General features: G+C 41.1%; 1 protein-coding gene across 5 annotated transcripts in view; it reads left to right on the forward strand.

The window, feature by feature from the left end:
• The first annotated feature begins 1,898 nt into the window (after nucleotides 1-1,898).
• CTTN (cortactin) overlaps nucleotides 1,899-12,267 on the forward strand; it is a 32,257-nt gene continuing 21,888 nt past the window's right edge. For 3 of the 5 annotated variants that reach the window (XM_026706787.2, XM_087921316.1, XM_026706795.2), the window contains exons 1-4: nucleotides 1,899-2,004; nucleotides 6,422-6,505; nucleotides 6,792-6,865; nucleotides 9,134-9,263. In XM_026706787.2, the coding sequence (XP_026562572.1) occupies nucleotides 6,422-6,505; nucleotides 6,792-6,865; nucleotides 9,134-9,263 (288 nt within the window). In that variant the 5' untranslated portion in view covers nucleotides 1,899-2,004. Of the gene's footprint in view, nucleotides 2,320-6,421; nucleotides 6,506-6,791; nucleotides 6,866-9,133; nucleotides 9,264-12,267 lie in introns of all 5 variants that reach the window. The other 2 variants (XM_087921315.1, XM_087921317.1) reach the window with 1 other exon arrangement.

Consider the following 12,267-nt stretch of genomic DNA (forward strand, 5'->3'; position numbering starts at 1 on the left):
TTTATTTTCCGGCCAAATTTTGGGGGAGGGGGGGAGAAAGCTCGCCCGCCTCACGCCTACCTCTCCTCCTGCAAATGGCCCGGCTGGATGAGGCAGGACTGGAAGGGAGAAGCAGCAGCAGCAGCGGCGGGGGCAGAAGCCTTCCCCCGCCACCGCTGCTGCTTCTGCCCCTGCTACCCCTGCCGCCGCTGCCCCTGCCGCCGCTTCTTACCCCGCCACCACTGCTGCTGGGGCGGGGGAAGAAGCGGTGGCAGGGGCAGAAGCGGCGGCGGCGGGGAAAGAAGCAGCAGCGGTGGCGGGGGAAGAAGCGGTGGTAGACATGGCTTGAAGCTCCAAAGTGAACACGATGATCACATGCTTCAAGGTGAGAAGAGAAGGTGAAGAAGGGCTGAGATGCTGAGTGTGCCTGGGTTTTATAACCTTTGTTGGGATTTGAATTGGAGCTTGTATTCTGATTGATTGTCAAACTCCCATGGGATCATGCAGGGGCAACTCTGTAGGATGTCCTGGGTTCCAAGCTTGGTTGAGCCTTGCTGGATGATGATGCACTGAAAGGGCTTTGAGCAATTGCTATAGTTTTACCTGGAAATCTTCGTTATGTAAAGTATTCTGGCCCAGGCCTTAATGGCCCACCCATTAACAAAGGTGAGGGTGAGCTTCTACTTCTGAGGTGAGTTTCTGCTTCTGAGTTTCTACTCTTTTTAGGGGAAATATTCTGCCTTTTTAATATTTCCTAGGATATTTCAATTTTCTAGGAGAGGGGTGGGTGCTAACTTCCTACAGGAGCATGGTGCCCTTAATTTTCTAATGTTAAAAAAAAATTAATTGTCAAGGCACAATTTCAAACACCTTTTTTCTTTTTCAAATGTGAGATGCATGCGTGTTACTTCTAAATCAAGGCTATAGATTTTTTTACGTAAAAAGACTCAAACCCCCACCCCACCCAACCACCCAAAAAAAAAAAAATCAGAAAAAAATCTGCGCATGCTCGGCATAATCCATCACGGCGCTTCGCTCTTCCAGAAATTTGGCGCGGAAAGCGGGAGATTCGCCAGGAGGGCACCGACCAAAGTAGTTGCTCTCTCGCTCCGGCCTGAACCTGCTGAACTCAAGACGGAGCTTCCCGAGCCGCTGCGCCTGCAGATAGACAGAAAGGCGGCAGCAAGAAGCCGCTCTTGACGGGGACGGCCCGGTCTACCTTCCTCCCCTCCAGTCCCCACCTCGCCCGGGTTCGCGCAGCGCGCGTGCGCCGCCAAGCCTACCCTGGTGTTGAAGGTTGTGGGAATCAGCTGAAGGAACAATTTTTGACCTTTGTGGGTTTGCGGGGTTGTTGTATTTTTTGGAGGGCGGGAGCTACTTTTAAAATGTTGGGACTACAAAAGTTTTGGGCGCCCGGGCAACGGCGTTGCTCATTCGCAAAGGTGCCCAGATGGGCTCTCAACCCTCCGGCCAGATGTGCGCCTTAGAGAAGAGAGGGGAAGGGGACCTCCCCGGTGGAAGAAGGGTCGCAAGGATCGTCGGAAGTCGAAACCAATCGCCCCTCTCTCAAGTGCCGTTTATAATGATTAATTTGGGGGCGCAGGCGCGCTGCTTCTTTCCAGGCAAAGGCTTCTTTAAATTGCGCGGGAGGGCGAGCCGAGCCAGATATTCTGGTAAACCAGCCGGCAGACGGATCGCCCGCTTTGCAGACAGAAGGCAGGCGCGCCGAAGAACACCGGCATCCTTGTTTGTTTGTTTTCCTTCCCCCAAAGGAAACGGCCGGACGCGGAGGTCTTTTCGCGTCCCGCAAGCCCCCACTGAAGTAGCCGAGCCCCGCCGGGTCGCTGCGGCCATCTCCCACCTGATGACGCGCCATGCCGAAAAACAGGAAACGGGATCTTGGGAGAGGCGGAAATTGCAGTGCTCGGCAGAGCTCGGAAGGGCCAGCAGGCTGAAACAAGGAGCAGCGGGCGTTGCGTCGGCAAGGAGGGCGCCTGGGCAGCGGGGAAGTGGGCTGGCCGCAAAGTAAGTGACAGGAACCCGGGTCCTTGCCGGGGGGCTCCTTGGTTCCAACCTCCGCGCGGGTTGGGAGTTGCGGGGGGGAGAGAGAAGAAGGACAAGCGTGGATCGCCCGGCTCTTTCTTGGCGGCGGGATGGATGGCGCGGCCGGGATTCGTGCTCTTTGAAAGAAAGAATAAAAGAAGAAGGGGAAAAAATAAAAGAAACCCCGGGGAAGGGAAAGAAGAAGAAGCCCGGCCTGGCAAGTGATTCTGGCGTGGATCTCGGTCGCGACTCAGCGATCAGAATCTGGGCAGAGGCGGCGCTGATGCAGAGACCGAGGTGGGGCCGCCCCTGCGATTTTTTGCCGCCTTAAGATTTTGCAGACTCCTCTCGTGGGCAGGAGGCTGATGGGGCGGCCGGGGGAGCGGAGGGTGCCGTTTGACATCCCTGGCGGCTGCCTGGCTTTCTTCGCTTCGAGGGCTCTTTGTTCTCCGGCGGCGAGGCCGATGATCCAATAAAATAAAAGCGGGTGGGCGGGGGAGTCGAACCCCTTCTTCTTCCCTCCTTTGCCTTCCCGGCCGGGAGGATGCGATCCGACCAATTTGCTTCTTGAATACAGAAAGGAGAGGACGGGGACGCTTCCTCTTTTCGCCGTCTTTGATCGGCGGGAGACGGAGGGTGGGTATGGCAGGAGAAGCGGGTCCGGGTCTGCAGGCGCCTGACTAATGCTTCCTTGGCAGGATCCGCGGGTAGGGCAATGGGTTGGCTTCCTTCCTAAAGGAAAGAAAAAAAAAACCTTTGGAAGCACAGTTAGGCAGGACACCCTTTTAAAAGCTGGAAATTGTTAAAGTGGAAACCCTTTTTTTTCTCCTCTGGAAAGTAAAACCGGTTTTAAAAAGGATCAAAGTTCTAAGTGGGAGCAATAATTTTATTAGGACAACTCAAAAGGTCCTGAAAGGACACGTGTTTTCAAGGTATTATTTATCTATTGTGCCGTTTTGGAGAGGATGTTACTAGGAGCCAATATGCCGCTTTGTGATTTTTTAAGAAGGGCTTCCCTGTATGTATTCACAAAAAAGATAGCAAGCAGTGGGCTAGTAAATTATGGAGGCCAGCCATTCAATTAAATGTGATCACTGTTGATTAGTATGGAAATTTGCATATGTCAAATCCATATTGATAGCTGTGGATGTTTTGTGGCTTCTGTAGACATAAATGCAGAAATAGATTTTGTACCAGAACTCATTTTTGGAATGGGATTGGAATGGAATTTTGGGTATGGAATATTCATTGCTTGTGATTCAGTAAGTCACACAAAATCTTACTCATGGGTTACTGGCAAGGAGATATTTGATTCATCCAGGCTGAGAACATAACAGTAGGTTAGCCAGCCTTTAAATATCTATGGGGCGTTCATTTAATTATCTATACATTGATTTATTTTCAAGATCAAAGTAATAATCTTGGTTTTTAAGGGTTTTAGTGCCAAGTATGTATCTGCAAAAATTGAACTCAAATTTCTGTGTTTCATTTAAGATACACTGCTTAGTATTATTGGCTGCTTTTAACAGTTTTTTCCTCCCATCATTCATTTCTGCTCTTGTAGCAGGAATTGAGATTACAGAGGGTTGTGACCTTCATGTATGTTTCTTGATATGCCATTTGCTTTCTCCACACTGACCTCATGAACAAACTGTATTTACAAAAGTCCTGCAGCAATGTACATTCCTTGTACTTGCTCTGGTGCTCCTCTGTTTTTTAGTTTTGAAGACGGTGTCACATTCTTGCTAAACAATTACTGTATGGAAGGCAGACTACGTTTCAAAACTATGATCAAAAATGAGATTGTGAAATGTACGTCTTTGTAGAAGAAAAGCAGGCTGAGCTAGAAGGCTGGGTTAATAGAAAACAGAATAACAGAGTTGGAAGGGACCTTGAAGGTCATCTAGTCCAACACTGCACAAGCAGGAAACCCTATACCATTTCAGACAAATGATTGTCCAATCTCTTCTGTAAAACCTCCAATGTTGGAGCACCCACAATTTCTGGAGTCAAGTAATTCTACGGATTAATTGTTCTAACTGTCAGGAAATTGCTCCTTAGTTCTAGGTTGGTTCTGTCCTGATTGGCTTCCATCCATTGCTTCTTGTTCTGCCTTCAGGTGCTTTGGAGGGGCTTTGTGGCAATCTCTTAAATATTGAAAAACTCCTATCATGTCACCTCTCAGTCCTTTTTATTAAATTTGTCATTGCTTTGGTGTCTTTGTGTTGTTGCCACAAGAGACCCAGATCCAGCCTCCCTTGAATTCTGTTGTCCTTCATGTAGCACCAATTTAGCTTTGACTGTTAATTGACTGGATTCTTCTGTGTAGGTAGCAATAATAAATTATTTTGTGCTTTGAATTTAACAAATGTGCCCAGTTATTTGCACTTGACAGTTTTGGACAGTTTGGATTGTTGTTAACATTGGCCACAATGAAGGTACTGAATGAAGGTGTTTGTAAGAGAGGATGAGGATACAGCAGAGTTTTTGAGCTTGGACAGCCCAAATTTTTGTTCAATTTGTGTCTGACCTTTTGTTTAGGACCTGAAGCTCACAACAGTGTAGGCTCCTGTGCTCCCAGTCTTCCCTTCCATGATCCCTCTGAGGTGGGTTGGGTTAAAAGAGAGTAGCTGATCTAATATTAACCAGTGAGTTTTTGTGGTTGTAGAATCTCTGGTTTTCAGTTCCACACTTGTTAACAGTTACTTCCCTGAATTAAATTAGGCACCTTGTAGTTAATTAAGACTGCTTTACTTCTGAAATGTTTACACTGTCTAGATTTAGAGAACTTTTCTTAGTAAATAATTTAAGTCAGTATATTTAGTTTTACCTGCTTCAGTTTGCATGGTAGGCTGCTTTAAAAGCACAGAACCAGTTGCAGCTTAGCCATACAATCAGTGCATACCTCAGACTCAAATGATTAACTTAGAATGATACAGGAGAGATTTCCTGTAATACCTGCAGTAACATGTCATGCTGATCATTATAAAAGTGAGTTTACTGAGAAAGATTAAATTTCTCTTGGAATCCTTTCCTTAAATATGGGGATTCCTTCACAAATGCAGTGACTTCTTCTCTTAAATTACAAATCTGTTAGGAATTATAACTGCTAGATAACTTAGATTAATTTGCCTATGCTATTTATCTCTTTCCCCAAATAAAACTCTGCAAATCACAGTGCTATTGTCCTTTCTTTGTGGAGTTCCTGGTGCTTTCTGATATTTGCCCTGTTAGTATTGTGTTCCTCTTGGTAGTTCCTCTTGATTACGCTATTGTTTACTGTTTGATTGTCTTGAGTTGATAGTTCCTTGATTGGGATATTTACTGCTTGATTGTTGGTCTAGTATTAGTCAGAGTAATAGCAGCTCTTGAGTTGTCTTTGCTTTGCATTCTGCCCCCACTTCCCCAAATTGCTATGTTACTGGTGACTTGTATGACATGGATGAGCTCTGTCCAGCCTACTGTACGGTAGTTGGAAAGAAATTAGCTGGAAAAATAAAGCGTACAGTAAAGGAAATATAAACCTGTACTGCTGTACTGCTAACCACATCTGGTGTGCAACATTGGAAGAGCTATTGTTGGAGCAGAACCTTCCGCCTGTCCCTCAGTATGAAACTGAAGCCTAGAATGGAAGAGAAACTGAAAATACTTGATACAGTTCAGCACCTCTGATTTTGCATTGGATCTCTGAAGGTTGCATTTTAATTTGCTGCAGCTTGATCCTACAATTTTTTTTTCTTTGAAATAAACTACAGAGAATTCAATGGGATTTTCTCTTGGGTAAATACAGGAAAGGCCACAATCTTATTTTGGTTGATTATATTTGTGAGATAATATTTTGATGTCAAAAATCAACTTTTGGTGCATCTTCATTTATCTTTGAGTAGAAAGATTGTATTAGTGTCCTTGTTAAAGCTTTGCTTAATAGCATGATAGCTTCCGTTGTAGTGGAAGTTCATTAGTATAAAATATGCAGAATATCTAACGTAATCACTTTTTTAGACTTGTAATGGTAGAAATGAAAAGTTCTCCAGCAGTAAATATTCAGAATTGAATTAGCTAAACAAAAAGTGTTTCTTCAGATAAATATCTTTTTATATTCAGAATGTGCTTTTAAAAAAATGAGCGAATTGCAAAGGTATTGATGTTCCTTCAAGTGCTGGCAGGAATTATGCTTAGAAGTTGAATAATAGCTAAAGGAAATTTTCTTGCAATATTTTTTAGCATTAGCTAAATCTATCAAAGCTAACATTATTGTCTGCATCTAATCACTGAAATACATTGTGATTCTGTGGAACGAAAAGCCATTTTGTATGGTAGTAAATGGGGGATTTTTATTTTTATTTTAAGAAAAAGCCTTGAATCTTGATTATTGTTCGTGCATGTTCTGATATTACAGATGTGGAAAGCATCGGCAGGCCACAGCCTCAGTCTGAGCCAGGATGATGGTGCTGATGATTGGGAGACAGATCCTGACTTTGTGGTACAATTTTGAACTCAATTTAAGAATTATCTTTTAAAAAATTCACTTTTACAATTGGAAGTAGAAAATCAAATGAGCTTATTAACTCAGAATTTTTGAACTGTTGGGAAGATGTGTGTGTGTGTGTCTGGGAATTCTGTTTTAGGTTTCCTTAAATATGAGTGTGTCCACAACACGAAGTCCTTGGCCTAATGAACTGTCCAAATTCAGTGGTTGGCAGGGAAATGGAATGATGGAGCTTGATTCAACTGTTGCAATAAAACTTTTTTTTCAATGTCCTTTATAGAATGATGTAAGTGAAAAAGAACAGCGCTGGGGTGCTAAAACTGTCCAAGGATCTGGTCACCAGGAACATATCAAGTAAAATGATTTTTAAAAATATATACCATGATATTTTGCTGATTTCCAGTGGTAGTTTTAGGTTTAATTTCTAGAGCAATTGGTGGGCAAGGATAGCTATGAGTTTGTGGAGTGGCAGCCCCAGTGCATTTCAAAAGTCTGGTTAGGGAGTACTGTTCTAGAACAGTAGTAACCTCTGAATTTGAAGATTTGAAGACTTGAAGATGGTTGATAATTGTTGAAATTATTTTAAATAATTTTAAAAAACCCATTTTATAGAATCAGTAGTAGGTACAGGAAAAGTCAGTACTGTCATGTCTTAGTTTTGGAATAAGGCATGACAGAAAACTTGCTTTATCTACGGAAGAAATACATGTCCTGAAACCTATTCATGACAGATGGTTAATGACTGAACTTGATTACATGAACATCAGTTCAGCCTGCCCCTATATTTGCCATGGATATTGCTCAAATGTTATTATAATTATCCTATTTATACTGTCATTGTTACAATTATTACTGAGTTGTGAGCTCTTCTTGGATGAGAGAAAAAGCACTTCCATGAAGGGGTACACAAAATAATCCATTCCACAAAGGAAATTTTCTTGGGAGCTATAGAATCCTTGATTCTTCTGAATGAGGCCAACCCAGCTGTTCCCTGGGGAGTCTTGTAAGGTTTTTTTGGAAATAAATCCAGCCCCCAAATATTGGTACTTTATCTCAGGAATGACTGAATTGCAGTTGTTCTTAACCTCAGCAATTTTAATATGTGTGTCTGGGAGGTGAAGTCCAGGCATCTTAAAGTTTCTGATGTTGAGAAACTTGGCTATTTCCAGGTGTATAGACTTCACACCCCATAATGCTGTTATCAGCACAGCCACTGATGAGAATTCTGGGCGTTTGAGTCAGCACACCTGGAAAGTGGTCACGGTTAGGAAACATTTCTCTAGAGGAAGAATTGAAGACCAATGTAACTAAAAGTTAAATGTGTTTTCTGGTAATTAACCACTTTTGAATGTCAGCCTAAAAATTATGAAAGCATTCATAATTGTTTCTCCAATGTTTAACTTAAAGTTCAGGAACGTGACAGGTTAATAAACCTGTTTTCCCACTGTTCTTATTTCAAAACATATTTTGGAAAAATTTGTAGCTGTTACCTGATTCTAACAATATATGAAAAACACAGTTTTTAAATGTTTTAACTGTCATAGTATCTCTATTCTAATTAAGAAAAACTCCTTGGAATAATACAGCTGCATTTCATATTCTTGGCAGTTGGAAGAAAATCAAAATGCCTTTTGATTTTTTTAAAAATCTGTGGCTTGAAATCCTATTCTGAGCATCTGTGTCCTAATTGACAAATATGATGAGTCTGCAAAGAAAGTAATTTATTATTAAATTTATTAGATATGAATAGTAGAACAGAGGTCTCCTTTACATATTTCACGTTAATAAGATATCTAGAATGGTGTCATGTGTCAACCTTTAAATCATCCTGCTTGCACATGAATGGTTTAAATTCATGTTCAAGCAGGATGATTTAAAGGTTTAATTAAAGTTTTAAAATGAAACTAAAAAAACCTAAGAGAGAAACAATAAAATTAGAGATAGAAGAAATCTCAATAAAGTCTATTTAAAGAATATAAGGTTCAATTAAGCTATGAAATATTACTTTTCCTGTGGTATCGCTTTTCCTTTATGCGATGTTCAATTATTGCAACCAGGAATGGGATGTCGGAACAAGGCAAAGCTACACCCAGTTACATTTTCCTTCTGGTTGTGAGGTGGCAACTATTTCTGCTTGCTTTCTTCAGAGTCCCATGGATTTCTGGGGGAGCATATAGGTCAGTGATGGCGAACCTTTTTGTTGTGGTGTGCTGAAAGTGCGTGTGCCAGGCTGTTTTCGCCCTCTTGGAAGCTCGAAGGAAGGCTCTGCAGCCTTGGGAGGCCGAAAAATGGGCCCATTTCTGTACTTCCGGTATTTCCGGAAGCCCCGTTTTTCAGCCTCCCAAGGCTGCAGAGGCTTCCTTCGAGCCTCCATGAGGGCAAAAACGGCCTCAAACGGGCCAAAAATCAGCTGGGAGGCACGCGCATCTGCAGTGCAGATAAGTTTGGCTGGGGCTCACATGCCTGCACAAATGGCTCTGTATGCCACCTGTGGCATGTGTGCCATAGGTTTGCCATCACAGATATAGGATAAGTGTAAGAGACCCGATAATTATGTGTTTTGCAGGTGAGAATTAGGATTATTCTTATGATACTATTTGTTTGTTTGCTTCCCTTCCAAAGCATTCATCAACTTCGAGAAAATGTATTCCAAGAGCACCGGTCCCTCAAGGAGAAAGAGCTTGAATCAGGACCCCAAGCTTCCCATGGCTATGGAGGAAAGTTTGGTGTGGAACAGGACCGCATGGACAAAGTAAATTTCAAGGAATTGGCTTGGTTGCTATTCTTTGAGATTGGCTATGTTGAATTCAGTTATTGTTCTACATTTTGAGACCTACTACCTGTGCTTTTTTTCCTGTTCAGATTTTGATGGAGAAAGTTGACCCAACTTAACTTGACAATCTAGCCATCTCTCAAGATTATCATTAAATATTGGGAAGGGGAACATATTTGTTTCTTCTCATGCTTATTTTTGCAGATTCCTGGGAACCTTTTGCAGTACAGAGTTCACTCTGCCTTTTAAAGCTATGATTCATTTAACAAAACCATTACAATCTTGTTTGCATAGAAATGCTGAACTGTAAGAAGTGAATCCACCCAAAATGAAAATGAGGCAATTCGCATTGTGGCTTAGCGCCATAATGTAAACAAAGCTTTTGAGTTAAAGTTATAATGATTTTGCTTTTGATTTAATGCATTCTCTCAAACAAGTTTAGAAAAATGAAGGCCTTGGGAATTCATTTTCTGTGTTTTTGCTTTTTTTCATAAAGATTTTTATCCCACCATTTTTTCCCCATATTTAACCCAAAGGAGTGAATATACCAATACTCCATTTCTCCTATTTTCCCCACAACAACAATCTTGTGAGGTGATTTAGATTGAGAGAGAGAGAGAGTTGGGCTAAGAGAGCCCAAAATCCTGCAGTTGGTTTTTAATGCCAATTTATACTCTTTTCTATAACAGTTCAGGACATGACTGGGGATAATATATAAATAGTAGAATTCAAACAACAGAGATGAGAGCCAGTTTGGTGATGCAATTAAGGCACCAAGCTAGAAACTGAGACATGAGTTCTAGTCCTGTCTTGAGCACAAAGCCAACTGGAGGATTTTGGGCCGGTTAAACATGTTCATTTCTAGGAAGAAGGCTGTGTATGACAAATCACTTCTGAAGATCTTGCCAAGAAAACTAGGGATTTATCCAGGAAGTTGCTAGAAGGTAGCAACTGAAAAGTGCACCCACAGAGACAAAAAAAATGCAGCGCATTAAGACTTAATTTATACATTATACTAAATTAAAATACATTTTGGCTTTTGCTAAAGGTGATGAGTGAACTCAGCTCAGCTGGCCATTTTAGCCTCCCAAATCAGACAGAGCAGTAGTAAGAAGCTAGTTCTGTCAGCTAGTTCTGATAAACAGATACATGTGCCATGACTGATCACTTAGACAGATACTTTGTCCATTATATGCTATCGAAATTCCATGTGTATCCATCAGGCCAAAAATATATCTTGCTTCTGTGCTAGATATTAAAATTATTGGAGATAAAATTTGGCATGAATTCAAGCAGAAACAGAATTTGGGGATTCACTGTTCATGTCATTCATGTCAAGTGAATGGAACAAATAGAACACATGCTCTTGGGTAGTCTTTCCAGAGGAAAACAGTGATGAAAAGCTGCTGGAAGTTTAAAATTTCTATGTAATGTTTTAAATAAAGTTTTAATTAAATAATAGAAGTTGCAAAAGGCATGTTCCAAATTCATTTGGAAGCATGCCACCTCCATGAATTGGTGAGCCAAAAGATTTAATTTTATTTTTTTAAGTTTAACACTTGGATATTTCCAAATTGGATTCTGTGCATAGTAGTGCATGCTTTTGGCCATACCTCATGGCCTGCACTGAATGGTCACTGATTATCTCCTTAATAATTATACTACTGCCACTTTATAGTAACTTAGGAAGGAAAATTGTGAAACAGATGGGAAAATAACACTCACTGAACATTTACTCTTGCTTCATCATGGTATTGGAGAAAAAAAGAATCCAAAATTCATTCTGAATGTGGAATTTGAGGAAGCATCCAAGTAAAAATGCACAGAGCTGATGAAATAGGCTGTATTTCTTAGCATGAAATTTGAAAATGCCTGTGTTTATATTCTGATATATTGGTCCCAGCCAGGTGAAATGTAATGTCAGTATATCTAAGTCAAATGCAGTCTTCCAGCTGTGCTGGGAAGGAATATAATTCCCAAAAATGGGCATGGCAGTTGAGAATTCTGTGAGATACTTTTGACATAGCTGAAGGGCACCCATTTCCATAGTTTATATATTCTATTGTATTAAAAATAAAGATGGAGAATCATAGAACATATGCTTCGAAAGTTGCTGCATCATAAGAAATAGTATATATAGTTAGCCTTGTTTTTTCTCTTTTTCTGGCCCATAGCAACAGGAATATGCAGACCAAATGTGTAGGAAGTTGTTAAAAAGTTTGATAGTGACTTTAGGAAATGAAGTGGGTGTGGTGTGGTTTTCTGTAAATATGAGAGTTCATACAGGGCATAATCAGCTGGCTGCATTTGCAGTTTCCTAGATGCTCATTGGTAAAAACTATGTGCCAACAAGCTTAGCACCTTTGGTGATGTTAGTGACAATTAAGAAATACTCCTTTCTCCCAGCCTCCATCATCATTAGCTCATCTGAGCTGGTAGATGGAGATTTGAAGATCCTCCACCCTATCCAACTTTAAACAAATCACAAAAACTTGCCTTTGGATTAGTGTGTTATCAGACTCCTGTAAGAAAGGAGATGGAATGTGTTGTTTGGACTTGCAAATTCCAGATGACTGCTTTTTTAAATATGGTATGTTTTATTGTGAAGTTATTCTGTGTCATTTTTGTGTGGTGTAGCCTAGAAATTCATAAATGAACAAATGTTCAAACCACCTTGTTTTTGGAGCCAGTTTAAATGCAGCATTGACTCTAAAACCTGGAGAGCATTGTAGGTAAAGGAGACTAGTTATTGCCATTATTTATTATTTTAATATGCTGCTTTGTTTCCTTTCGTGTAGTTTCTTTCAGCTGCATATTCAAAAGGCAGTAAAATGTCCATAGTAAGAAAGTAAAGTGATACATAGCAAAGAAAAAACAAAACTTACAATCAGTAATAATAGAAAATGTGTCTCCTTGACAATGCCTTTCTTGTAGTCATTCCACATGTGCATTTAGATACCTATTTGCCTTCTGGGAGAAAGGG

Source organism: Pseudonaja textilis, chromosome 1, assembly GCF_049901715.1.
Source record: "Pseudonaja textilis isolate UNSWEBS1 chromosome 1, rPseTex1.2, whole genome shotgun sequence".
Lineage (NCBI taxonomy): Eukaryota > Metazoa > Chordata > Lepidosauria > Squamata > Elapidae > Pseudonaja > Pseudonaja textilis.